The following is a 27,166-nucleotide window of genomic DNA, read 5'->3' as shown; positions in this document are numbered from 1 at the left end:
CACAGTAAGTTTGGAGGGAGATGAACTTTAATCCACACTTGTACATTCATCCATTGTTGTTAGTGTTGTGCGTTTATGTGTCAGGTTCCTGTGTTAGAATGCACAGAGTCTTGAGATGATGTGCGTTGTGTGTTTGGTGTGAAACACATCTATCAATTTGAACATGAAACCCACTCACTCACTTCCTGCCACTGGTTGACTGTACAAAGTCAAGTCTCTGTGGCCTCGTCCTGTTTAACTCTGCGTTTTGTTTTTCTCTTTTTCGTCACATGATCTCTCACTGCGGAGTCCTGCCCGTGGTGGGCGTGGTTTGTTTTAATATGAAATGTAGACACAGATCTGACATGAGTCAGTGATCAAACATTTTCCCTTCACTGCAACATGGAAACCCGCAGAAACCGCAGAAGTGTTAAGGAGCATTTCCTGAGGGACCAACACGTGAAGCTGGAGGATTTACAGACGGAAGCTCGAGGTTTCGACAACCAATATCTCTCCAAAGAAAATATTCCAGCATTCCCTCGACCAGAGATCCATGTTTCTCATCTAAAACACGACACAGACCGGGGTGGACTGAAAGGGATCCACGAGGATGGTGGTTTCAGGAGCAAGGACTCTCTGCTGTGGTGGAGTCTGGCTGTGAAACCTGAAGACATCATGTCCGCTGAGACCAGACTCCTGGAGGAGACCTACCCAGACCGGACAGAAGATCAGCGCCAGAGTCAGCAAAGCTTCCTGGGGAGGTTTGCCACCTCACCGGCCTTCCTGGAGACGTCCAGACTGGGCTCGTACCGCTTCACCTTCCCTGTGGAGGAGGTACTGGAGGCCTACAGCCAACAGGTACTGACTCCACCTGTGGAAAAACCCTTAACCTTTAACCTTTGAACCTACGACAAATCTGTGACAAATGTAACAAATAATCAACTCATCTGTCAATTATTTACACAATTGAAGGGTCTGAAACAGGGGCGTCACTAGGTTTTAAGGACAGGGGGGGCTTAGCCCCCAGGAGATGCACAGAATGTGAGCGAACGTTTAATTTCACAAACAGCTAACAAAAACTGAGAAATGGCACGTTTTGGACAGATTTAACAGAGATACTTTACTGTGCAAATGTTTTAGGCCACCATTACATTTTTAACACAGTACAACAACAAACACAGGAAGTACTGTATGTTTACAGCATTAACAACAACAACAAAAAGAAAAAAATCCACATAGTTACAGTGCCGTATTTAACCAATGCTTCTTATTCATTAAGAGCCCACATGTATTAGCCAAAACTGTATGCAAAAAAAAGAGCACTGTGTTCTCAGAAAGTACACCATTTTAAAATAACATGGCTACAATTGGCAGCTACTTGGTGGGTGGAAGCATCAAAGAATGTCGTCTGTTTTTAAGGGTGGCAAAGGCGTCTATCACTCTATTGTGATTTAGGTGCTGAAGCTCCTCTATTTCAATTGACATGACTGCAAGACTGTGAATGCCATGACTTTCACTCACAACACAATAATTGTTTACTCCCAAAGTCACACAGAATATATTTTGGGCACATATGTGACTAAAATGGTTGTAATTTTAAGCCCTGAAAAAATATAACTTAATTACATAAATTACAGTTATATTAAGGTACTCTTGAAAATATTTGGGCCAGGCTAATTTGGCTTATACATCACTCTCTTGTAGGGATGCACGATATATCGGCATTAATATTGGTATCGGCCGATGTTCGTCATTTTTTAACATATCGGCATCGGTCCAATGAGTAAAACTGCGCCGATTTTAACAACCGATGTTAATACCCGTCTATTTGCTGTTTGTGTATGTGTTTTGGGAAGGGGAGGCCATGCTGCATTTCTTTGAACATGTTACAGTGACGCAAGTGCAGCAGGGTGTGTGTGTGTGTGTGTGTGTGTTGAGGAGAGATAATGTCAGCGGTGTGGGCGTTTTTTCAGGGTGTCGATAGAAGATACGCAAGTGCAGCAGGGTGTGTGTGTGTGTGTGTGTGTGTGTGTGTTGAGGAGAGATAATGTCAGCGGTGTGGGCGTTTTTTCAGGGTGTCCATAGAAGATACACGAAAAGCATTATGCAACACTTGCAAAGTTGAGATAATGCGAGGAGGGTTCCGCGTCAAGTCATTAAATACCACAAATTTGATGATGTCATTTGAAAAACCGCCACCCAGAAGTATACAAACAACGGCAGGAAGCTAACGCTAGTAACGTTAGGCGGCAGACAAAAAAGAAAGCAGCGCAGCTGGGAGCCCAATACAGCAAGTAATCGAACAAAGGAAGACAGTGGCCAGGGCAATAACGATCAAGGTAATGGAAATGATTGCTCTTGACGACCAGCCCTTTTCCATAGTGAAGGACCGAGGGTTCCGACGGCTGATAGAGCATATTGAACCCCGCAACAACCTGCCAAGTCGGCGCTACTTTTCCAATGTTTTGCAATTTAATAAATATCTGGTTGCCATGAATACTGGCAAGTTTGATAAAGTAATGTTACATGTATTTTTTTTATTATGGCAGCTCTTAGTAGAGCTTGTCAGGTATTGTTTCTCATATCTGTTGTGTAGTTTTATTGTGAAGGGAAGTGGCGCGGTTGTTGTTGCCGGGAGGAAGGGTTGTTGACTTTATTTACGTACCCAGTATAGACGCCCTTATCTCGGTTACAGTAACTTTGGCAGGGTATTATTTTTATTTATGTTCATGTTTGTAATTTATGATCCAAACTTTCTCACAGGAGTTTAGTGAGTTGAGGGCGTTAAACTGTACTTTAATTTAGTTACACACTTGCTACAAGTGCTAAAGGATTCTAAAAACCTTTACTTGTGTCTTATGGTCGCCCTGTAACCTTGTTATTTGGAGGTAAAACATGTTTTTAAAATAAAGGAAGACAATCAAAAATTCAGCTTGCATGATTTTCAGTCTGTACAAACTTTTATCATCTCAGAAACCTTTTTTAAAAAAAAAAACATATATCGATATCGGTAGATATCGGTTATCGGCCATAGCAGCAATATTAATATCGGATATCGGTATCGGCGGAAATATTCATATCGGTGCATCCCTACTCTCTTGGCTATCTCCACTTTCCAATCATTACTCTCCTAAATAAAAGCTCAAGTTAAATAAGTCTTGTATGGTGCACTTGGACTGAAATGTTTCATATTTCATATTCATATTGAGTTCCATAAAATTCCAGGACTGTCTGCATCACAAATGACTCTATCCTGTGAAATCCTTTAGACTCACCTTTCCAGTAGAGGTTTCTCCCCTCTCACTCTCTCTGCTCCTCTGCCCTGACTCCTTCAGGTCAATAGGGGTGGTGGAGTGATTATTATTATTACCGTATTATCATTATTATTATTATTATTATCTACATAATCATACGTGAATGAGCTGTTTCACGGTGTGCATTTGATGCTGGAGCTGATGCTCCAGAAGGAAGTCACCCCAAAGATAATATGAAGAGTGCACACCTAACTCTATAAACAACCAGGACCTTCACATTGCATTTCGGACTAACTAGCTAGCTACTGTAAGTAGCAGAGTTCTTTTGGAGCTGAAATGTAACTTTTGACCGCAAACAATAAAGGTAAGACGTGCACAGAGATATACAGCACGCATCTCATGCTGCCTCCTGTACAGGGGGCTCTCGGCTACAGAGTGTGTAAGCCAGGTTTTTATTTGTCAAACAGGGAGCATTTGGCAATTACGTGGGACTTTCTGCTGTTAGCTGGGGGGCTGCAGCTAACTTATTGTTACTATCAGCAGTGATACTTACTCGTATGTCCATTGTTGTTCACGTTCTTCTCCTAATGCTGCTCTAGTCGGTTCTGTGTGCTCCGCTCCCGGTACACACACTGCAGGTACCCAGGTACCGAGTGCAAGCTAGGTTGCAGGGAAAACGTGGACTGGATTTCAGTGATTTGGGCGTGCTCTATATGAACAAGTGAAATGGACTCGATAACGACGCACTGACTCTGACTCTCTACCGCTTCCATAAGGGAAACTAAGATTTATGATCACATTTAAGTTAATAATAACTGGTTATATGATTATTTATCTAAACTCAAATTCTCGCCACATTATATTGAATTTGTCAGCACTTTTTTGTAAAAAATAAAAAAAAAAATCTTTAGCCCCCCTAAAATAGGCCTAATGACGCCACTGGTCTGAAATCAAATCTCAAGGCTTTAATAGATAGTATTTGTTCTTTCAGTTCTGCTCCGGCACTCAACCAGTCTTCCAGGTTTACGAGACTGTCCTATACAAAAAGGAAGTGATGTACGTCATTCTGGTTGACACACCACAAAGGAGGAGGCACCCTCTGCTGGCCGACAGCCCTGACACTGTCTGTGCTTACAGAGACGGTCGGTTCATCTGGAGGCCTGAGGCCATGAGTGAAACACACTGGTGAGACACGCTAATGTCAGCATACTGAGGTTAAAGGGGAAGTCCAGGTAAGTATGGTTGTATTATGTTCAGTGCTGACTTGGGTGTGAGCATATGTGTCAATAAATGCCACTGAACTGAAGACTCTGCAAATTAACTCTACGATATCTCAAGAACACGTTCACGTCTTTATCTCACGGTTAGACAGACTTTAAACCACTCACTCTCCCACACCGAAGCCCATAGAGTAGTGATGGGAAGTTCGACTCTTCTTACTGACTCGGATCTTTTACTCTCGGACAGTAAATTGAACTAATCTTTTTTTGACTCATTTCGTTCATTTTGTTCATTTTTACAGCGGTTGGCGCTGTATCCCTCTTGTGGGCATGTGGTTCTCAAACACTTAACATGGTTTGCTTCAGCTGACAAAGTATAATAAACAAAATGCCATAAGCAATTCAAATCATATGAAACCCTAGGAAAGCAAATACACACCTCAATAAAGTGACTTGTGTCCTGTATCCTCTCTGCCATTGTTGTTTAACAGCACAACAGTGACTAGGTAGCTGTCACGTGACCTAAGGACGGACGCTCGCTCAGTTGAGTGAATCCTGAACTAATCATTTATGTTTCCTTTCCTGCTGAGGTTAAGCAGCTGCCTGCCATCGTGTGGCGAATGAAGGTACTGCATGAAAATGAAAGAACGAACCACTCGGTTGAGTCACTCCTGAACTAATCATTTCTGTTTCCTGTCCTGCTGACTGAGCTTATGCAGCTGTCTGCCAAGTGGCGAAGGAAGGTACTGCATGAAAATGAACGAATCACTCACTGAGATGACTCATTACTCCCGAGTCATATAAAAGATTAGTTCATCTTGAACGAAACGTTCACGAACGACACATCACTACCATAGAGAAAATCAGGGATTTTAGTGATAGTTGAACTACCTTAAACTAGCAGATGAAATAGTCAACATGTTAACACTGAATGTCTCTGTTAGGTTGGAGTTGGTCCAGAACCCAGAAGAAAAACAGATGGTCGCAGAAGTTGCTCCTGGACGAGACGAGTATTATGTGTGGGATCACATCGCCATCGCCCTGTGTGTGCCCGATGGAGAGGTAACAACGTAACTGCTCATTATGCTCACTGTTTAGAGGCGACATCATTGACCTCTTTATATCTTAAGATTTGTCAGCCCTTCATCAGTTAAGGTCAAAACCTTTTGAAATCTGCCAGGACCTGGCAAGACTTGTTCTGATATGTCAGGACCTGTTAGGATTCGTTAGGACCTGTCAAGACGTCAGTCAGGACCTGTTAAGAGTCGTCAACACTTGTTGAGATCTGACAGAACCTGTTGAGACTTGCCATGAGTAGCTGAGACTTGCCAAGTCTTGTTCTGCTCTGTCAGGACATATCAGCACCTCTTAAGACCTGTCAAGATTTGTCAGGATCTCGTAAGTCAAGACCGAGTCTTTGAAGGGTCGAGACCGAGTCGAGACCGAGTCCGTTGGTTTTCAAATACAGTCGAGTCCGAGTCAAGATCGAGTCTTTGAGGAAGCAAGTCCGAGTCCTTTAGGAGTCGAGACCGAGTCGAGACCAAGACCATAAAAACATGTCAGTTTTCATATTCATGATTTAGTATCACCCCAGTTAATAATCAACAGTTAGGCCGACAGACTAAGCTAGATTGGGAATTGTTTAGAGGAGCAGTCTTAACGTCTTAATATGGACTATGCTTTTACTATCATTAAAAAAAATCCCTACCACATGCATCATCTTCTGCCTATTTTTATAAACTGCATCAACAGTGCTGCTCTGTCATCAACATGTTAAGACCACCCTGACTTTTTTAATCATAGTTAGGACATAACATGAACATAAAAAAATGCGTTGGTCTCAAAGACTCGGTCTGAAATTACGAGTCCTTCCCCTCCCACTGTGGTCCGAGTCTGAGTCAAGACCAAGTCTTTGAAGGAACGAGTCCGAGACGAGTCCGAGAAAGCAGAAATCGGTCTCGAGACCGGACTCGAGTACTACATCACTGATTCTTTAGGTAAGACTTGTCAGGGCCTATAAAGACTATCAGGACCTGTTTGGAACGTCACCTTCCCCTGACAGATCGTGAAGTGTTCAACTTTCAGAACTGGACGACCGCGACTCCTTTAAGCTCAGCGTGTCCCTCGTTAGCTTGCGTGGTCGTCCTCCGCTCGTCATCTCACTTTGGTCTTTTTATTTTTCAGGTCCTGAAGTTTGACACCAACAAACTCAGAGGGAACCTCAAGTACTGCAGTCCTGGAGCGCCTCCCCTGGCAGAGTTTGAGGATTTTGAGGAGTCAGATGACCTGGTCAGGTCACTGTGGCTGGAATTCCCTACACCACTGGAAAAAGAGCGCTCCCTGCAGGAGCAGTGATGAGTGATTTTATTGTGTCGTTTGATTGATTGATGTCTTGTGAGGTAGAAATTTCATGTAGGACATTTTACACATTCTGTGATTTACTTTTACAATGTATTATTGATGTTGCTTCATGGTAGTCTTTGTGGTCGAGAAACAAACATGAAGAGAAGAATCTGCCGAGAATATAATGATATAGGACGGGAGTGGAAAGCTCACCACCGTTTCGCAGCCACGTGAGCGCGCGGTGGTTCATCGTGTGAGGAACGCAAACTGATGACATGTAAGTTGACTTTTATCCTCCAGTTACTCCTCTGAAGAACTTCCTCACATCGTTTATGAGATCAGGACGAGACGAACGCTTCAGAAGAACATCTACACACACTGGACACACATCAAGCTTCATGTCTTCTCGATTTTGTTCTGTTTTTGTGGCAATAAAGTGTTTGTGTTAATGAAGTTTGTGTACTAATAAAGTTTTTTGTGTGAATGAAGTTTTTTTTGTGTTAACAAAGTGTTTGTGTTAATAAAGTTTTTTTGTGTTAATAAAGTTTTTTGTGATGCTGTTTCTGTCCACATGTCCAAATATGGAGTTTCCTGTTTCCTCAACACACCTCCTGACGACCATACAAGGAGTTTCCTGCTAGCGGCAGCCCAGATGCTGAGTGTGTGTGTGTGTGTGTGTGTGTGTGTGTGTGTGTGGACAGACAGGGACAGCAGGTCAGACTGGTGTGTGTGTGTGTGTGTGGTTTAAGTGATGTTGTGGAGACTCAATCTTTTTAGAGTCAAATTACAGACAGAAGTTTTCCTTTTAGAAAATAAAATAAAAAAGTAAAACTTTTATATGAAAAGGATAAACTGGGCTGTACCAACATGGCTATGATATCTACGTCACATGATCACGTCTTTATCTCTCTCTCCCCGTCTTCGTAAAATTTTGTGTTCAGATTGACCTCAGTGACACAAAGTGACCACACGAGGCAGCAGTAGACCAGCAGCTCCTGTGTCCCCGTGAGCTCAAATCACTGATTTTCTCTATGGGCTGTGGTGTGGGAGAGTGAGTGGTTTACAAACGTCAGTTTCCTGAAAAGTGTGTCTCACAGTGAGATGAGAACGTGAAAGCGAATGAAAGCGACAAAGTTTTGTTTGAAACATTTTATTCTCTTTGCTTTGAAGAGGAAACGTGTTCAGTATAAAAAGGAAAAGAAACCTACACGGTAGGTAAACAACACGTCTGTCGTGTTCACGCACAAACACGCCGCTGCATATCAACATTATGTACACACTTATAAAGTCCATAGACTGGGCAGTTTTCTCTGAGCGCTTTGGTCCAAAGTCAAAGTTTAAACGCGCCTGTGTCGGCTGAAAAGGCTCAGACTTGACCCTCGCCCTCTGACCTTTGACTTCGTCGTGACTGGACACAAAACACACAAACATTTCAAAAAAGTGTATGAGGTCAGAGGTCACGACAGGACAGGTCAGCAGATGCTGGAGCCGTGGGGGGAGGAGCAGGACGGCGAGGAGGCGTAGACGTGTGACAGTGAGGAAGAGGAGGAGGTGAAGCAGGGGGAGGCGGCCTGAAGACTGAGGGAGGAGTAAAGCGAGGCCGTGGGGGAGGACGAGGACGAGCAGGGGGAGGTGGAGGCAGGGGCGGGGGCAGACGAGGAGGAGGCGGAGCTCTTGTCAGTTGTCTTGCGCTCTCGCTGCCTCTGGTGGATCTTGGCGTGCCGCTTGCGCTCGTCGCTGCGGGCGAACTTGCGTCCGCACTCGTTGCAGGCGAACGGCTTCTCCCCGGTGTGCGTGCGGATGTGCGTGGTCAGGTGGTCACTGCGGCTGAAGTTGCGCATGCAGATGCGACACTGGAACGGCTTCTGTCCCGTGTGCACACGCACGTGCCGCGTCAGCTCGTCGGAGCGCGAGAAACGGCGATCGCAGCCCTCAGCGGGACAAGCGTACGGGCGCTCGTGTGGCGGCGTCTTGCACTGCCGGCCCACCGGGGACTTTCTCACCCGGCCGGACTTGGCGAGTAGCGCCACTGGGTAGGCGGAGCCTTGAGGCTGGGTCTGGATCTGCGAGGAGAAGGCTTTGATGGTGGAGAGCGGTGTGAGCGGCGGGTTCAGAATCTGCAGCAGCGCCGGCTTCTGCTCCGCACTCAGCTCGGCGCTCTGCTGCTGAGTCAGCAGATAATCCGGCAGCATCGGCACCGCCACGGACGGCGGCGGGAGGCCGAGCCTGGAGGTAGAGGCGGGGTAAGCGGGGGGCGGGCCGTGCGGCTGGAAGGCGGGCTGAGAGAAGGTGGCGGGCAGGAGGAGGGGGTCGGAGGCGGACGTGTACGTGGGCGTGGCAGAGAAGACAGAACCGGCGTCGGCAGAACCGCAGCTGATCTGGACGGAGCTGAAGCTCGGCTCCGACGTCACTGATGATGTCACACAGGAAGAGGGGGGAGGGGCCGCCATGCTGACCAGCCCTGTGAAGAGGCTGAGCAGAGGCTCCGCCCACAGCCCGCCACCGCCTGAGGCAGACGGCTCGAAGGAGAAGCGGCCGCTGTACGACAGAGGGGTGAGGCGAGGGGTGAGAGGGGGGAGAGCCTGCAGGTCGAGCTCCAACAGAGAATCTGTGACAGAAGAAGAAGAAGAGCAGGTCAATAAACAGCTGACACCATTCCTCTGATCTGATTGGCTGCAGTGAGTCAGCTGAGAGTGTTTTTTAAGAGCTGACAGAAATAAAACATTTTAGCCACTTAATAATCTAATCATGATGTCTGAAGAATACGTCTTTATCTCACTGTGAGACAGACTTTAACAACAGGAAACTGAAGTTCTAAAACACTCACTCTCCCACACCAAAGCCCATAGAGAAAATCAGTGATTTTAGCTGCGGGGACACAGGAGCTGCTGGTCCTCTGCTGCCTCGTGTGGTCAATTTGTGTCACTGAGCTAAATCCAAATGAAATACTTCAAATGCCAAATTGACAAAATAATACATTTGAACTTAGTGATGGAGGCAGCAGTGGATCAACAACAATACTGTGTGCTGTTATGTTAAAATCACTAGTTTTCTCTATGGACTTTGGTGTGGGAGAGTGAGTGGTTTACTCAAGCTTTTACAATGAAGTGGCTAAAATGTATAACAAAACAATAATAATAATAATAATAGTAATAATGATAATGATAATTACATTGGAATGTTTTGGTGAATGCTTCTCTTTTATCTCCCTCCACCACCTCCCGCTCCCCCCGGCTCCTCACCTCCGTACTCCCCGGACTCCCCGCTCAGCAGCGCGGCTTCCTCCGCTGCGGACGCGGCGGCGGCTGCGCTCTGCAGCAGCATCTGCAGCTCCTCCAGCTTCGGGTACGAGTCCAGCGGGGAGAGCGGCGGCGGGTGCCCGCTGAGCGGATCAGAGATCTGCCGGGCGGACAGCAGCAGTTCCGCCCTGGTAGCTGCCATATCTGTGCAGCGGGAAGAGGAGGACGTGAAGGAGGAAGAGGACCGCTGCCGAAGCTCCGGAGCACCGGGATGTTCCTGCGGAGGCACCGAGCCACTCTCCGCTCTTGAGGCCCGCGGGGAGTCGCTGTGAGCGGGCTGAGTGTGTTGGCTGTGGGGTTCGGAGGAAGCCAACGCTGGAGGCTGGAAAGCTCCGGGTGGCGGCGAGAAGAGCTGTCAGTGGCCGTGACGCTGCTGCAGAGTCACCGGCGACCATGAACGTCTCGTGGACCCTGAACGTCTCATGATTTTTTCACCTGTTGATGCTGAACTTAAACCTGAGTCTCGTCCACGGACGCGGCGGCTTTATAAAGACTCCTGTGTGACGTACGTTCCCATGTTTGGCACAGCGGAAGCCCATATTTGGTTCGCGCGGTGAGTCCGCAGACCGGAGCGGAACACGGAAGCGCCGCCGCTCTCTGCGCTCTTTCTCCGCGGTTTCTGGGGCGTCAGTGATCCGGTTCAGTCCCGACGTCGGTCCTGCTCTGCGGCAGTGGACAGACAGAGGAACAGGGTCCGGTAAACGACGGACACGGAGCAAAGCCAGGCCGCCATGACCGGAAACCCGTGCACATGTCACAGCTCCTGTCAGTTTTTTTCAGGCGCTACGTCACATGGAGGACTTCCAGCCGCGTCATCACTTCCTTCGCCCTTATATGGATGTTTTCCTGTCACACTGCTGAACTGGGAGTGGACGTAGACCCCGCCCCTTTCCCCGCCCCGCGGATCAACAGTCACAAAAGGAAGTTGCAGTTACGGGAGTCTGCACACAGCATATAACTACACACAGCTACATAGCATACAACTACACACAACTACACAGCATACAACTACACACAACTACACAGCATACAACTACACACAACTACACAGCATACAACTACACACAACTTCACAACATACAACTACACAGCATACAACTACACACAACTACACAGCATACAACTACACACAACTACACAGCATACAACTACACAGCATACAACTACTCCCAACTACACACATTTGACTACTTTTCTTAATTTAATAGTGGATTAAAACCATAGAGCATTACTTTGGAATTAACCACATATTTGTTCTTTACACAAATATTAACTGATAACAAAACATGATGAACCTGATGACAAATGTGCACAATTTAGACAACAGCACTTCATATGACAACCCAGATAAGTGATGGCATTAATGTTCTATAAAATAGACCAAAATGATAAAGATGAAACACGTATAAAAGTTTAACCAAACATTAAGAGTCTAACCTGGTCTCACCTTTAAAAATCTCAGATAAACTAATAAAGATTGCACCACAAGGTGGCGCTTCGAGGTCATTTGGAAAAACTATATCGTGTTTGAGACTAATGGTTAGGCTACATCTGACTTCATTGTTAACTGACGCTGCATCAGAAATGATACAAAACTAAAGTTGACGTTTGTCATCATTTAACCTGCGAGGCATGAAAAGACACACGGAAGGCTGGCACCTCTTCTCCATGTTATTGTAGTTACAGCTGTAGGCCAGCAGGCTTCGTAGCTTCAGATGTGTCCTCAGGTTCTACGTCGACACCTTCACTTCAAACGCTCTTTGGATTGTACTAAAGTGTTTGTTATCTTCTGTCTGTGTCAAGTGTTTTTTTTATTTCCAACCCAGGAACGTTTTGTGCGCCTCGGACATTGTTGCTGCTGACTGTCGTACCGTTAACAAGTCGACTGAGTCTAGCGGCAGAATATCACATGAGAGAGAGCCAATCACAAGTTTAGAAGGAGGATGGAACTAAAATTGTAATCATGGAAATTTCCAAAAGCAAAACTGTAATTTAATGACACATTTTCTCCCAGAAATGTGACAGATTACAGTTATGTACATTTTGTAATTAAATTACATAACGTCGTTACACGTAATTCATTACATACAACTACACAACTACAGAAACATACAACAATACTACAATGCTGTGATTATTTCTGTATTATTATTTTGTGGTATCTTTTCTCTCACACACACACACACACACACACACACACAGAAACATACCTGTGCTCTCCATTCATTTACATACAGGACATTTTTCTTCTGAAACGCGTTTTCTCCAAACTCCTGGACGAGAAGAAGAAAAAAGATTTAGAAGAATTATTACAATTATAAACAATTATTTAAAAACAAAACAATAATAAATAAGAGTTAGTTTTCACGACCTTTCGTTCACATTCAAACATCTGAAAACATAATTATTCTGGCAGAGAGAGAAAATACATGAAATAAATAGTGTGATCGTATTTATGATGAAAATAAGAGATGGAGGATGCGGGCATCGATCCCGCTACCTCTCGCATGCTAAGCGAGCGCTCTACCATTTGAGCTAATCCCCCAGGCTGTCTAACTGTCTAACACTGCAGTATTTAACACAGCGGCCCTGGCGCGATCCTGACGTAGTTTGCTGAAAGCTGATCCATGACAGACGTGACTGTTCGGAAGTATGGAGACAAAATAGAAGACGAGGCAACGATGAGTCGATTTTCCCAATGATGACCTAACAAGCTAAACATGCTAAACATGCTAAACATGCATCAGCATCTGCCGACATTAACGTTTTTCAACTATTTTAGATATATATGTATTTATACTATACATCGTTATACTGTAGTGTAGTACGTATATCATGCTGTGTATTTTGTAAAATTCAGCATTACAAATCTTTGTTCAGATTTACATCAGCGACACAAAGTGTCAAAGACACGAGGCAGCAGAGGACCAGCAGCTCCTGTGTCCCCGCCCGCTAAAATCACTGATTTTCTCTCTGGACTTTGGTGTGTGAGTGTGAGTGGTTTACAAACTTCCGTTTCCTGTTGGAAAAGTATGTCTGACAGTGAGATAAAGACGTGAACGTGTTCTTAAAGATATCATTGACTTGTTTTGATGTTGATCTTATCAAATGAAAAAGGCTCAAGTAAAAGGAAACTGACGTTTGTGAACCACTAACTCTCCCACACCAAAGTCCATAGAGAAAATCAGTGATTTTAGCTGGCGGGGACACAATGATCCAAAATAACATCATAAACCGCATCTATTTTGACGAGTGAGACAACATGTTCATAATGTCCTACGACTGAGTCAACGTCACTCTTCATTTAACTCTTGGACATCAGTGTCTCAGCTGCTTCATAAAGACGATGACAGAATCCTGCAGCAGAAATAGAACAAAGCTGAGATGTGTCGGCATGTGGCACCAGGCTGCTTTTAGACCGTGAGCGCGCGCTCACACACACACACACTCACACACACACACACACACACACACATAATGCTGCTGGAACTTTCCGCTGGTGTGTGTGTGTGTGTGTGTGTGTGTGTGTGTGTGTGTGTGTATATAAACAGCCGGGCAGCAGAACATCAGGCAGACAAAGTGAAGCAGCAGATCTGAAAGTCAGACCTCCAGACCTCCAACCAGCAGCAGGATGTTGTGTCCCAGCGTCTTCCAGCCGTCCCCCGTCGCCATGACGCCCTTCATGGACCCGCACTGGCCCGTGCGCAGCCTGTGGCCCGAGACACGGCCGCTCTTCTACCACATGGAGCAGGAGATGATTCGCCACATGCAGGAGATGAGGCAGAGCATGGAGTTCATGGAGAGGCTGCACCAGAAGATCTTTGACGAGATCGACCACACCACCTCCAGCAAGAGCGTCTTCATGCCCATCGCCTTCCAGGACGTGGGCAGGGACGGCGGCAGCTTCGCTCTCAGCCTGGACACGAAGGAGTTCTCGCCGGAGGAGCTGTCCGTCAAACAGGTGGGCAGGAAGCTGAGGGTGAGCGGCAAGACGGAGAAGAAGCAGGAGAACGGGAAGGGCTCCTACTCCTACAGGTGTCAGGAGTTCAGGCAAGAGTTTGACCTTCCAGACGGCGTCGAGCCCGAGGCCGTCACCTGCTCCTTGGTGGGAGGACGACTGCAGATCCAGGCGCCGCGAGAGACGCCGCTGACTGACGGGAAGGAGAGGGTCGTCCCCATCAACGTCACCTCAGCCCCGGCCATCACCTCCTCCTCCTCCTGCAGCAGCAGCAGCAGCAGCGGGGGGACAAAGGGGAGCAGCTCCTCCTCCTCAGAGACCAAACCTGCTGAGAAGAACTGATTCTACTGCGTCTTTGTTTCACTGAGATTCACGTGATGTTTCTAACGCCACACAAACTGAACTGAGAACACACAGAGTGAAACATCTCGTCTATTCACCCGTCTTTGCAGAGGGAACATGAAGCACTTTGATTTTCAACTGTTTCTAATAAACTTCCTGTTTTTGTGTGATGTTTGGTTTGGATTTTTGTTTCCCGTTGTGAAAGTGTTGTAAAAGTAACGTGAAAGTGTCATAAAAGTAACGTGAAAGTGTTGTAAAAGTAACGTGAAAGTAACGTGAAAGTGTCATAAAAGTAACGTGAAAGTGTTGTAAAAGTAACGTGAAAGTAACGTGAAAGTGTCATAAAAGTAACGTGAAAGTGTTGTAAAGTAACGTGAAAGTGTCATAAAAGTAACGTGAAAGTGTCATAAAAGTAACGTGAAAGTGTCATAAAAGTAACGTGAAAGTGTTGTAAAGTAACGTGAAAGTAACGTGAAAGTGTCATAAAAGTAACGTAAAAGTGTCGTGAAAGTGTCATAAAAGTAACGTGAAAGTGTTGTAAAGTAACGTGAAAGTAACGTGAAAGTAACGTGAAAGTGTCATAAAAGTAACGTGAAAGTGTCATAAAAGTAACGTGAAAGTGTCATAAAAGTAACGTGAAAGTGTTGTAAAGTAACGTGAAAGTAACGTGAAAGTGTCATAAAAGTAACGTAAAAGTGTCGTGAAAGTGTCATAAAAGTAACGTAAAGGTATCGTAAAGTAACGTAAAAGTGTCATAAAAATTGACATAAAAGTGACGCAAAAGTAACGTAAAAATGTTGTGACAGTGACGTGAAAGTGTCGCCAGGATCAGCAGAAACAGTCGAGTTTTGATAAACCGAAAATAAAAACAACCACAGAGACAAAAACAAAGACAGAAAACGCTCACAGTCGCCGCTGGAGAAAGAGGCCACGCCCACTCACTAGAGTTGAACGTGGAACTTTTGCTGCTTTCGAGGCGACAACATTGACCACTTCACTACCGTGTGCTACACAACAGAAACCACGAATCCACGTCTCAGTGAAGAAAAGACAGGACGCCGTGTTTCCACTTTCTTTGTAAAATAATTCTCATTAAACTTAATTTATTCACAAACTGCCTTTTTTCAAATTGCCACATTGTTTTTTTTTCCCTTTCCTTTTCATCACATACAATAAAAAACATTTTCTAAAAGACGCGAGATGACGAGTCCCGGCGCTAACGCTGCTCCTCCGTCCTGGTTTTTTTGTCCTCTGTCCTTCATCGCGACGTCAGATTAGAAACATGAAAAATAAAAATGTGGGACTAAAAAGTGAAACAGCTACAGAACACGCTTCTTTTTTAACACTTTGATTTACACAAGTTTGTTCAGTTAAGGCTTTTTGCCGAGTCATGGACCGATCAACAGAAACTAACCAACAGACCAGCAGGGGGCGGTGGAGTGTGTGTGTGTGTTTCAAAGGAACATTCCTTCATAAACACATTACTTTCCCTTCTTTATTTCAAATTAACTTGAACTGGCCCTTTAAACCTTTGCTGCGTTCCCTCTATGTCGGAATTCGGAACTGAGAGTGAAAAGTCGGAAAAAAACAAACAAACATGGACGCCAATGAATTCCAGGCTAACTACTGTTAGCAACACCAGTCAATAAAAACGCTCTATGCTGCATTTCTAACGTAAACAACATGATGTGTTTTTGATTTAAACAAAACAGAAGCACTATTAACGTTAAAAGTCGCAGTGCTTGTACGATGTCGGGGTCACTATGTGTTTCTAAGCTCAGGAACACCCCATAAAACTCCAATAGATTCCTAGTTCCGTCTACGAAGTGGAACACACCATTTTTATGTCATAAACAGTTTGTCATTGACGTGCGAAGCTAACAGAGGCTAACCACTAACTGCTAACGTTAGTAGGAACAGTTCAACAGTTTGATCTGAGTCACATGATTACAAAGGAGTCTGCTGATCTGCAACAGTGTTAGCCTAGCATAGGAGACGGGGAGAACATTAACGGGAGCTAACATTACTCCAACCCTAAACTGCTGATGTTTTAGCATGCTAATATCACTAAATTACTGATGTTTATCATGTATAATGATCAGTTGCTCATTCACCGTTGCTAACATTGGAATGCTAACGTCAGCATGTAGGACGTTCAATATGGTATTTGAGCATTTAAGCTTAAATTAGCTTACTATCAGAAGACAAACCCCAGCTAAAAAGCTAGTGGTGGCGTCGTTTAAGATCCGACAATGAACAAGCAAACAGGTGTTTAGCTACGCGAGGTTAACAACTCGTGACAGAAGACGAAAAATGTTGAACTGCTCCTTTACCTGCGGGACTTTTTCTCTTATTGTGACAAATTAAAAGGAAGAGTTCGCGATTTTGAGACCTTTTCAGGCACTTCAATGTCGCAATTTATTTTATTCATGTGTGGTTTTTTTCTACATCAAAACAAACATAAAAGTTTGTATTCTTCGAAAACGCAAAGACAGAACGTTCAATGTGGATCCGAGGCTGAGATGAGCTCACAGCGCCCTCTGCTGGACTACCTGCTGATGGTTATGACTGAGGACTTTTGAATTCTACAGGATTTTTCACATTTGGGTTAGAACTTTAACCCCAACTTTAAGCAGATAACAGAATTTCGGGAATTTTCGGTAATAAAGTAAAAAATAAATAAATAAATAAATAAAGAACTGTACCTTTAAATGACAGAACAGACTGTGATGGAGAAAAACAGGAACAATCAGGGGGTTCGCTAACATCAGTCAAGCTGTGTGTGTGTGTGTGTGGGGGGGGGGGTTCATTCATTCATCCATTCATCCATTCATCCATTCACACACTGTGGTTCTGCGACTCCTCAGCATCCAGATTTAATCTAGACTCACTTTAGTTTTCGGCGGTTTACGATGAAACCCGATCACGAATGCAAACGTTTACGCATTTATTTATTCTATTTAACACTGCGAACGAGGCAATATTCATGACTCCATTATGACGTGACATGCCCCGCCCCCTTCTGTCACACCCACACACCTCCCCGAAAAAACTGTAACTGTATTTTTGTTTAGAAACAAAACATTTCTACGCATCCAACGTTTTCGTGTGTTTGTTTTTTACGTGACAAGGCCATTTTTTTTTTTTTCATAATTATCGCAATAATCTTGTCGCACTTATTTTGGTCGGGATAATCGTAAAGAAATCAGCCGATAGTATTTACTCTCTTACATAATCAATGGAGACACACACACACACACACACACACACACACAGAGAGTGGGTTGTTGTCATGGTGACGGGTGTGTGCGTGTCTGGAATGTGCGAACACTCGGTCCATCGACAGCATCAGTGGCTTCCTGCGCTCAGTGGAACCTGATGACACCGCACCGGTGAACCTGAACGCATCACAACTCCGAGGTCACTTTCATTGCGTCACTTCATAAAATCAGTTCACTCCAAACGACGCGACTCCACAATGTCATGATTCTTGTGAGGAGGAGGGGGGCGTGGCCGAGAGAGAGAACACGTTAGTGCTAGTACCTGCTTTATTTTGAGGGCAGTTAGCTTAGCATTGGGGACAGGCAGGTACGATTTCTTAGTGTCGGTATTGCGATTATTGTCAACGAACACTGGTGAAAGAAAAGTAGAATTATTCTATAAATCCTGGGATATCGACTGTGAAAAAACAGATCATTTGTTACAAATCAAAATATCCGTCAACGCGACGACAGTACGAAGTTTTTGACGACAACGTGGATTTGTTTGTAGTTAAACTTGATTTTGGATGAACTGACCCTTTCAACCTGGTTGCCAGGCACGGCGTGGATGCGTCAGGTTAGCGGCGACGCGTTAGTCGGTCGGTACGTGCTGGAAGACACTTGGACGCCATGAAGTGGCGGGAAAACACCACGGTCTGAGTCCAGTCGCAGGAAAATCTGTGTCCCCGGTTTCCCGTCACTGTGGCGAACGCGGTTTACGGCGACCGGCGTGCGGCGTAGTCACATCATCACTGTCGTGTTCAGTCGGCTTCTTTTACCGCTGCTCATCTGATGAGGAGGTGTTTTTTTTCCTGAGAGCTTCGCTGATTGGTGGCAAAGAAGCGGCGAGTGTTGAGACCAGGGTGTCCAGGAAGTGGGGAGGAGGGGCGGGGTCTGATCCTTTCAAAATAAAACTAAACTATAAAAAGGGGAAACAGAGTACAGCCTTCATTTACAAAGTCGTCAGTTTTCTTCTATTAAGTTCAAGTCCAGTTCTGTACAGTCTCGCTCAAACACTGCCTGCTGCGCCGCCTCGCGCTCGTCCGCGTCCTCCTCGCCGTCGTCCTCGTCCTCGTCCTCGCGACATTCCTCATCGCTCTCGCTCAGCGGCCCGATACTGGTCCTGCCCAGACACTCGGCCGGAGAGCACGAGCGCCGGAAGTCGCCCATGCACATGTCACCGCCGCACGCCAACCTGCCGCCACTGCGCTCCAGACACTGAGGGTCGATGCTGCGTGTCTGCGTGGGGGGGGGGGTTATAGAGGGGGGAGAGAGAGAGAGAGGTGTAAAGAAACACACACACAAACACACACAGCTGAAGAAAAACACACTATCACACAAAGACAGTGAACGCAACACAAAGACAGAAAGACAGTGAACACAACACTAAGACAGAAAGACAGTGAAAGCAACACAAAGACAGTGAACGCAGCACAAAGACAGAAAGACAGTGAACACAACACAAAGACAGAAAGACAGTGAACACAGCACAAAGACAGAAAGACCGTGAACGCAACACAAAAACACAAAGACAGTGAACGCGATACAAAGACAGTGAACGCGACCTGAGACAAAGCGTTTGACACAGTTTGATCATAACGCTAAGTCTTGGGACTGACTGACCTGAGTCATCTTGGTGAAGTCCAGGACAGGTCGGGCACACGGTCGGTCTGGATCTCGGCGTCTCTTCAGACCTGGTTTCAGCAGCAGCAGGTCACATGGCTGAGAGTGGCAGCGTGGCAGCTGTGGCGGGAGGCTGCGACGCAGCGACGACGGTGTGCTGCAGGCCGAGGAGGGCGAGGCGGGCACCGGGCCTCTCGAGGTCGCCCTGACAGTGGCGGAAACTCCGCCCAGGGGAGGAGCTGCCGCCGCCGCCTGACTCGGCACAGGAGGGGGAGGCAGGAAGGTGGAGGCTGCCGAGTCTCTGATGAGCACGGGAGAGAGAGAGAAACGTCGCTGAGGTGGGGGAGGCGGGTGGAGGGGGGAGGGTGAGGAGGAGCAGGAGGAGGGGGAGGGGAAGAAGCAGCAGCAGGCTCCTCCCCCTGCCGCCGCCTCGCTGGGATCCCAGGGGAAACTCCAGGGCAGGGGAGAGTCTGGAGACAGCGCCAGGCTGAAGAAGGTGGGGCTGGACGACGAGTGCAGCGACGAGTTCAGAGACGAGCTGGGTGCGCGGAGTGGACAGGCTCCGCCCCCTGCTACACCTGTCCCTATAACCCCTCCTCCCACCCCCGCCCCCATGCCTGTAACACCTCCTCCTATCCCGCCGTGGCACTGCTGGCGGCTGACAGGAGTCCAGACCCGTGAAGCGCTGGGCCGCCAGGTGTAGCGGCAGCGCGACAGGTCCTCGGGCACGGACAGTGAGCGGCAATGGCGTTTGGGGGGCGGTGGCGGAGGCGGAGGGAGGCCGGGGGCGGGAGGTGCTGCCGCCGTCGTCGCCGCCGCAGCTCCAGGGAGGGTCAGCTCCGATGCAGAGGTGCTGGGCACCAGGGGGCGATGCTGCAGCTGCTGCTGCGGCAGCTGAGACGGCGTCCGGACCAGGGGGTCCACCCCTTCCTGCAGGTGAGCATCAGGCGGCACCAGCGGCACAGGCCCGGGGGGGAAACTAGAGCTCAGCAACCCCCCCTGCAGGCCGGACTTTGAGGGAGGGCAGAGCTGCCAGTAGCTGCTCTCTGTGAAAAACACACACCCACACACAATGGAAAACAATGAATGGACTGTCCCTGTCACAGAGAACATGTCTGACAGCAGACACACAAACATTCTTTCAGCAACTTGAAAATCTCACCAAATAATCTACATCACCAAACCCCAGAGAGAAAATCAGTGATTTTAGTTCACGGGGACACAGGCTGCTGGTCCTCTGCTGCCTTGTGTGGTCACTTTGTGTCACTGAGGTCAATCTGAACAAAGATTTCAAATTTGAACTTTGTGATGGAGGCAGCAGTGGATCAACAACTCCTGTGTGTGTGATGTTTAAATCACTGATTTTCTCTATGGGCTTTGGTGTGGGAGAGTGATTGTGGTTTACAGACCACTTCAGTTTCCTGTTGGAAATAAAGACCTGATTCCGTTCTTAAAGAGATGGTAGACTTAAACTGTCTGCCATGTTTTCTCTATGTTTCAGGACATTCCTCAGCAGCAGGGGGCGCTCACAGCACGGCCTGCCCTGACAACCAATAACACTTCAAAAACTAAAAAACAGAACTACTCTGCAACATAAAAAAAGTAATACTTTCAAAATAAGAGCCTAGAGTGTAAAACACTGACCAGGCATCAAGCCATCAGGGGGGCAGCACTCTGCGAGGGTGTTTGGGTCCAGCAGGGACTGGAAGACAGAAACAAAAACACATCACATGTTAAAGTCTGAGAGCACCACCTCATGGACATTAAAGAGAACTGCAACATCATCTCACAAACTGTTCTTTATATAAAAACTAAAGTAAATAAATCTGCAGCTTTATGTTCCCTTGTTCTCAAATATTTAGACTACAACAAGTTCTTCATTAATCTGTCAGTGGATCCTGAAAGTGCAGATATTCACAGGAGCAAAGGAACCAGAGCTACAACTCTTTAGTTTCTGTGATTTTTCAGCTTCTTAAATGTGATTTCTTTCTGGTTTCTTTGCTCCATAAAACAAAGAAATCATTTCCAGGTGTGCGCATCCAGTGTGCATTAGGACTTTCTGGGTATCTCATAGGACTACTGGAATTAAGCTAAGTATCACTTCAGTAGGTCTCTCTTATTTGGTTGCTTTTTCATTAATTGCTATTGTATCTAGCTGGGTTGTTTAGTTAAAGTGGACATATTATACCCTATTTCCCCCATTAAAATAGTTCCCTGGTGTCCTAATGAACATGTCAGTGACATGCTTTGGTCAAAATACCATAAGGATGAAGCATCATAGCAGTTCAATAACCCTGCTAAACCCGCCCCTTTCAGAACGCTCGGTTTTCGTGCATGGTCCCTTTATATGCAAATGAGACACAGGCAAACACACACCCACTTCTTCCAGGGGGTTTCTGATTTGTCCTCGTTACAGCGCTTTACAGCTCTGTTCGTCTCCCCCTCCCTCCACTAGTTCTCTGACAATATCAACATGGCAGCGTGCGCAGAAAACAGCCAGAGTGCCGTCAAAGGAAGAGACGTTCTACATAAGGATCGAGCCGAACACTGACGAACTGTAAATCAGTTAAAAACACTTAGGAACAGCACCACTGATCGCCAGCGGCGCGCGGCGATCTGAATAATCTGCCGCTGTATGTGACTGTATCAGACTGGTGACTGCTCTGGAGACCTCGCCACCGCTGATCGCCACATACAGCGGCGATCAGCGGTGGCGAGGTCTCCGGAGCACAGTCAGTGCTGTCCCTATGTCTTTTTAACGGATTTTCACAGAGAGTGCAGCACCGCTGATCGCCAGCTGCTGTATGTGACTGTATCAGACTGAGTCTGTGCTCCGGTCATGGAGGACGTACTGAACAAATATTTTTAATTAGGACGTGTCAGAATGGTCAGTTATGAGCTCTATTTGACCTTTTCTTAAAAATGTGTGTGTTTGTACGGTCGCTGACTAAATACTGCGACCGCTGGCCGCAGTCTGATGTGAAGTGGTGCGAACACACAAACACACGTTTGCTGACTTTATCCAGCACATTAGCTTCATATATAAAATCCTCCGAGGCTGGAAGTTTGTGTACAACACTGTGCTCCACTGTGCAGCCACCAACAGCACACTTGTCCCTCCGCGTTGACATAATACCGCTCTTCCTCCCTCGCCTGAACTCTCGCAGGGACAAGGTGGAGCTAAGGTGGAGCTAAGGTGGAGCTCTCGAGGTAAACTTACTGGTGGGCGGTAACATTCGCGGTGAAATGCGCATGCTGCCGTCATAAGCGCAGGGAATTCAACATCGAGGGTTTTATCGCCTATACTTACACTAAGGGGAACAACGTAAACATGACTGAGTATTCTTTTTCCACACTTTGGTGACTGGTAGGGCCCACAGAGTCCCAAATATAAGTATTGAAATGGTTAAAAAGTTGATTTTGCATAATATGTCCCCTTTAAGGTGAAAGTTTGTTGTTGACATTTTGTCTGAGTAAGATTTAAACCAGACCCAAACCAGCATTTCTCAGTGTGCATTTGGACTTTCTGGGACTCACCAGGTAGACGTCCCGCGGCTGAGCAGGGTCGCCCTCCAGAGTCTACGTCCTCAGGTTCTCCACCAGCAGCGCGACCACAGCATGGTGGTGGGGGACAGGGGGGAGGCAGGGCAGGGAGAGGAGGGGGAGGAGACAGGTGGAGAGACCGGGGGAGAGAGGGGAGGAACAGGAGGGGAGAGCCACGCCCGTTGGTCCGTCCAGCCGTTTGCAGTCACAGGAACGAGGAGGGGGAGAGGGGAGAGGGGAGGGACAAAGGGCCGTGACTCCGCCCTCTCCTAACCACCACCAACTTAGGGCCAGTTAGCCCCTCCCACTCTCACAAGGGCATCCTGAGTGACCGGTGGCCCCCGGCAACGTTCCTGGAGAGGAGGGAGACGTGAGTTTAACTGTTTCAATAATCAATCAATCAATCAATCACTCACTGACTGAGCAGTGACAGGTTACAGCGACATCAGCTGTGCAGCGTTTGTTGACTGAAGAATCTTCACAAACATTATATTAAAACATCTTTTTCATCATCGCAATTAATCTCAGGATAATCGCGACATTTTCAAACTCGTCCCAGGACTAGAGTCAATAACTCGACTATCATCAATTAACATTTCTACCAGGATACTGTACATGTTTCTGTTATATTCCTACAAAATAAAAGCCACGTTCCTATGTCATATTCCATTTTAGTAGTTATTCCTACGAAATAAAATACATGTTTTTGTTATCTTTCATTATTAGTAGTTTTCCCTACAAAATAAAATACATGTTTTTAATGTTATCTTTCATTTTTAATAGTTATTCCTACAAAATAAAATACATCTTTTTATGTTATCTTTTATTTTTAGTATTTATTCCTACAAAATAAAATATACATTTGATGTTTTTTTCATGTTAGTAGTTATTCCTACAAAATAAAATTCATGTTATCTTTCATTTTTAATAGTTATACCTATAAAATAAAATATACATTTGATGAATCCATACGGTGGTGTAGTGGTTAGCGCTCTTGCCTTGTAGCGAGAAGACCCTGGTTGGAACAAGGGCCTTTCTTTATGGAGTTTGCATGTTCTCCCCGTGTGTGCGTGGGTTTTCTCCGGGTTCTCCGGCTTCCTCCCACAGTCCAAAAACATGCAATGTGAGGATTAGGTAAATTGGACACTCTAAATTGACCATAGGTGTGAGTGTGAGAGTGAATGATTGTTTGTCTCTATGTGTGTGTGGCCCTGCGATGGACTGGCAAACTGTCCAGGGTGTACCCCCCCATCACCCGATATCAGCTGAGATTGCCACAGCACCCCCTGCGACCCTCTGGTGGAGGATAAAGCAGTAGATGATGGATGGATGTTATCTTTCATTTTAATAGTTATTCCTACAAATAAAATTTACATTTCTACATTATATTCAATTTAAGTAGTTATTCCTACAAAATAAAATTAACATTTCTATGTTATCTTTCATTTTAGTAGTTATTCCTACAAAATAAAATACACGTTTCAATGTTATCTTTCATTTCGTGGTTATTCCTACGAAATCAAATTCACACTTCTGTGTTATCTTTCATTTTTCTTACAAAATAAAATACACATCTTTATGTAATCTTTCATTTTAGTTATTCCTACAAAATAATATTTGGTTATTATGTTATCTTTCATTTTAGTGGTTATTCCTACAAAATAATATTTGGTTATTATGTTATATTTCCCTTTAGTAGTAATTCTTACAAAATAAAATACACATTTTTATGTTGTTATCTTTCATTTTAGTGGTTATTCATACAAAATAATATTCGTTTTTTATGTTATATTCCATTTTAGTAGTTCTTCCTACGAAATAAAATACACGTTCCGATGTTATCTCTTATTTTAGTAGTAATTCCGGCAAAATAAAATACATGTTTATATGTTGTAATGGGGGTGGTGGCAGTTTAGGGCCCCATAAAAGCGTGTGCCGGCCCTGGTTGTAGTCATGATGTTGCTGGTTGTGCTGGTCATTATGGTGAGATGTGTGATGGAGGTCACGGTGGTGGTCAGTGTGGAGGTGGTGGACATGGTGGACATGGTTCTGATGCCGGTGGAGATGATGGTGACAGGCGGAGCGGGCAGCCGAGGCCTCGGTGCCGCCTGAGCTGGAGCCTGAGCCGGAGCCGCAGACTCACTCAGGCCGCTGCTCTCCTCCGGCTGCAGCTGCTAGCCTGTGGCTAACACATCCTATTGTTTTCAATGGGGGATGCTAACACGCCTCGTCCCGCAGCTGCATACATGTTTGTGTGGGTGTCGTGATTAAAATTCTGACATTCACTCACTATGAGGGGCCAATAGAAGAATAAACACGTCAATAAAATCGGGGATTTTCAGTGCTCGGGCTGCCGTTACATCACCGGCCGAGCTGCCGTTATAAATAATATGTCATGTCGTTATTACTGTCAAGGTCGGTACAATAAATTCAGCCATCTTGCTCAATGAGACAAACCTGCTAGCGGAGCAGCGAGCCTCCTCCACCGGGGGGCGGTGGTGGTGGGGGCCTGGGCTGCTCCGCGAGCTCCGTATGGAGCCGTACCGCCGCCGCGGAGGCTGCTGCGGCCGGAGCCGCGGCGGCAGCTAACGGCGGCTAACGGCAGCTGCTGATGCTAGCAGTTGTTAGCCGCGCTGATTCACAAACAAACCCCCCGAACACATGAGGGTCAGCCCGGGAGAACGGCCCCTCCTCCAGCCTCCTGCCTCCTGCAGTCCTCTGACACGAACCGGAGGGTCTCACAGCCGCACAAACACACACGCCAGAGCCACAGCCAGAACCAGAACCAGAGCCTAGACCGGCTGGTACCAGCGGTGAGCTGTGGGCGGCCTGTGAGCTCTCCGAGCGGCGTGTGAGGAGGAGAATCAGGATGCTGCGGAAGAAGCAGGGAGCTCACACCGGCCAGAGGCGACACACACACACACGGTCATCATGCTCACTGACAAGCCGGGACGCACACTTACCTCGCCGGGCGGGCGCTGTAGGGTTCAGGTGTCGGTGTGCGGCAGCTCCGGTGGCAGACAGCGGCGCTGCTCGGTTTGTAGTTGACCCACTAACGTGATTATTATTAAAACACACAGATACGCACACCGCTCCACTCGCCGCTACCAAAACATTCCCAGTTAATCAAGTGCGGCTGCTCACCGCAGCACCGGCTCCGGCTCCGACCAGCGTCCGGTGGCTCCTAACGACCAAACATCATAATAACGAGTCTGTGGGCGCGCACGCGCCCGTGTTCGACGGTGGGCATTCATAAATAACATCTACGGCGCGCGCGCAGCGCAGCGGCGGGGGGGAGGGGGGGGGAGAGAGAAGTGGGGGGTTCTAGTCTCATCACCTGCGGTTTATTTACACCAAGTTAAAAAATGTTACACACGTAACTAAACATCTTTTACACGTTCGTCTGAACAACTGAGCATGACGGGAAATGTAGTCGAGTGAAAAAAAAAAGCTATATCCAGCAAACGTGCTCTCACCTTAAAGCTGCAGTACGTAAATAAACGCCAGTTAACTCTCTCTCTCTCTCTGTATTCAGATCTGTGTAGCCCGGTGACATTCCCACGCCATGTGACCACTTCCTGTTACGGCCGACAAATGTGTATTTTACTTCACGACACCAACTTATTGCAAAGCCATGAAATGAATAAAACTTAATAATGTAAAATCCCTTAAACTACGACATAGTATTCGGGCCACAGAGACAAAATGTTTTCACGGACTTCGAGATTAAATTCGTAATATTCTAACCTGTTGTTTCTGAAGAGGAGCGCAAGAAAAGGCACTTTTTTCTGCAGAAAGAACCAGACGGACGAGTAACTCGCTGCTTTTGTGGAGGGGGAAACAGCAGGAACTGGTCGACTGCAGGGTTATCGGTGGATGCATCAGCGGGACATTCAGAGGGGGTTTGTGGTTTCTCTAGTTTATCATATGAATCCATATGCCATAAGGTGTTGGGGTCTCCGACGCCGTGCTCAGCGGACCTCGACTCTTTCTGGATCCAAAATCTTAATGATCAGTCGGATTGTTTCTTGAGAAACCACAAAACCCGTCTGAAGGACCACTGATGCATCCACTGGTAACCCTGCAGTCCACAAAAGCAGCCATTTCCTCAAAGACAGCCTTGTTCTTTCTGTGGAAGAGATGCATTTTCTTGCATATACTCTTTAAAGTCCTGATACTTATGACAAAGTGATGCTGATGAGCCAAAAGATGAACAATCTCCTTGTTCGTGAAAACCATTCGAAAGAATTCCACGAAATGCTCCATGGCCTCAATTTAACAACAGGTTACAATGTTATCACTTTATTCTCTAAAATGTACGACTTGCTGAACACATCACATAACC

General features: G+C 46.3%; 4 protein-coding genes and 1 non-coding gene across 6 annotated transcripts; 2 read left to right on the top strand and 3 right to left on the bottom strand.

Annotated features, from left to right (window-relative positions):
• The first annotated feature begins 80 nt into the window (after window positions 1-80).
• LOC131459017 (uncharacterized) lies at window positions 81-7,266 on the top strand. 2 transcript variants are annotated; one of them, XM_058628444.1, is made up of 5 exons: window positions 81-837; window positions 4,225-4,289; window positions 4,371-4,418; window positions 5,398-5,515; window positions 6,638-7,266. In XM_058628444.1, exons 1-5 carry the CDS (start codon window positions 382-384, stop codon window positions 6,806-6,808), a joined length of 858 nt encoding a protein of 285 aa, XP_058484427.1. In that variant the 5' UTR covers window positions 81-381; the 3' UTR covers window positions 6,809-7,266. The 2 variants fall into 2 exon arrangements, with proteins under 2 accessions (XP_058484427.1, XP_058484425.1); XM_058628442.1 differs by having other exon boundaries at window positions 290-837; window positions 4,225-4,418; window positions 6,638-7,264.
• Window positions 7,267-7,925: 659 nt separating this feature from the next.
• LOC131458962 (early growth response protein 1-like) lies at window positions 7,926-10,909 on the bottom strand. The gene is made up of 2 exons (XM_058628350.1): window positions 10,039-10,909; window positions 7,926-9,404 (listed from the first exon to the last, which is right to left on the bottom strand). Exons 1-2 carry the CDS (start codon window positions 10,235-10,237, stop codon window positions 8,269-8,271), a joined length of 1,335 nt encoding a protein of 444 aa, XP_058484333.1. The 5' UTR covers window positions 10,238-10,909; the 3' UTR covers window positions 7,926-8,268.
• A 1,658-nt stretch (window positions 10,910-12,567) lies between these two features.
• Window positions 12,568-12,640, bottom strand: trnaa-agc (transfer RNA alanine (anticodon AGC)). Its single transcript has one exon. It is a non-coding gene; the product is annotated as a tRNA-Ala (tRNA).
• Window positions 12,641-13,616: 976 nt separating this feature from the next.
• On the top strand, window positions 13,617-14,565 carry LOC131458397 (heat shock protein beta-11-like). The gene has a single exon (XM_058627475.1). The coding sequence runs from the start codon at window positions 13,727-13,729 to the stop codon at window positions 14,393-14,395; it is 669 nt and encodes a 222-aa protein (XP_058483458.1). The 5' UTR covers window positions 13,617-13,726; the 3' UTR covers window positions 14,396-14,565.
• A 2,649-nt stretch (window positions 14,566-17,214) lies between these two features.
• Window positions 17,215-26,076, bottom strand: fam53c (family with sequence similarity 53 member C). Its single transcript, XM_058627474.1, has 5 exons — window positions 25,785-26,076; window positions 22,816-23,174; window positions 20,923-20,980; window positions 19,279-20,324; window positions 17,215-18,894 (listed from the first exon to the last, which is right to left on the bottom strand). Exons 3-5 carry the CDS (start codon window positions 20,927-20,929, stop codon window positions 18,619-18,621), a joined length of 1,329 nt encoding a protein of 442 aa, XP_058483457.1. The 5' UTR covers window positions 20,930-20,980; window positions 22,816-23,174; window positions 25,785-26,076; the 3' UTR covers window positions 17,215-18,618.
• Between the last annotated feature and the right edge of the window lie 1,090 nt (window positions 26,077-27,166).

Source organism: Solea solea, chromosome 4 (assembly GCF_958295425.1).
Source record: "Solea solea chromosome 4, fSolSol10.1, whole genome shotgun sequence".
NCBI lineage: Eukaryota > Metazoa > Chordata > Actinopteri > Pleuronectiformes > Soleidae > Solea > Solea solea.
This window is presented reverse-complemented; position numbering and strand designations above follow the sequence as displayed.

Excerpts from the sequence above, each read along its gene's own strand:
- LOC131459017 (XM_058628442.1), top strand. The coding sequence starts at position 382 with ATGGAAACCCGCAGAAACCGCAGAAGTGTTAAGGAGCATTTCCTGAGG. Across the intron at positions 838-4,224 it reads TGGAGGCCTACAGCCAACAG|TTCTGCTCCGGCACTCAACC; the intron begins GTACTGACTCCA and ends TTGTTCTTTCAG. Across the intron at positions 4,419-5,397 it reads GCCATGAGTGAAACACACTG|GTTGGAGTTGGTCCAGAACC; the intron begins GTGAGACACGCT and ends TGTCTCTGTTAG.
- LOC131458962 (XM_058628350.1), bottom strand. The coding sequence starts at position 10,237 with ATGGCAGCTACCAGGGCGGAACTGCTGCTGTCCGCCCGGCAGATCTCT. Across the intron at positions 9,405-10,038 it reads GGAGTCCGGGGAGTACGGAG|ATTCTCTGTTGGAGCTCGAC; the intron begins GTGAGGAGCCGG and ends CTTCTGTCACAG.
- LOC131458397 (XM_058627475.1), top strand. The coding sequence starts at position 13,727 with ATGTTGTGTCCCAGCGTCTTCCAGCCGTCCCCCGTCGCCATGACGCCC.
- fam53c (XM_058627474.1), bottom strand. Across the intron at positions 18,895-19,278 it reads ACTTCACCAAGATGACTCAG|ACACGCAGCATCGACCCTCA; the intron begins GTCAGTCAGTCC and ends CCCCCCACGCAG.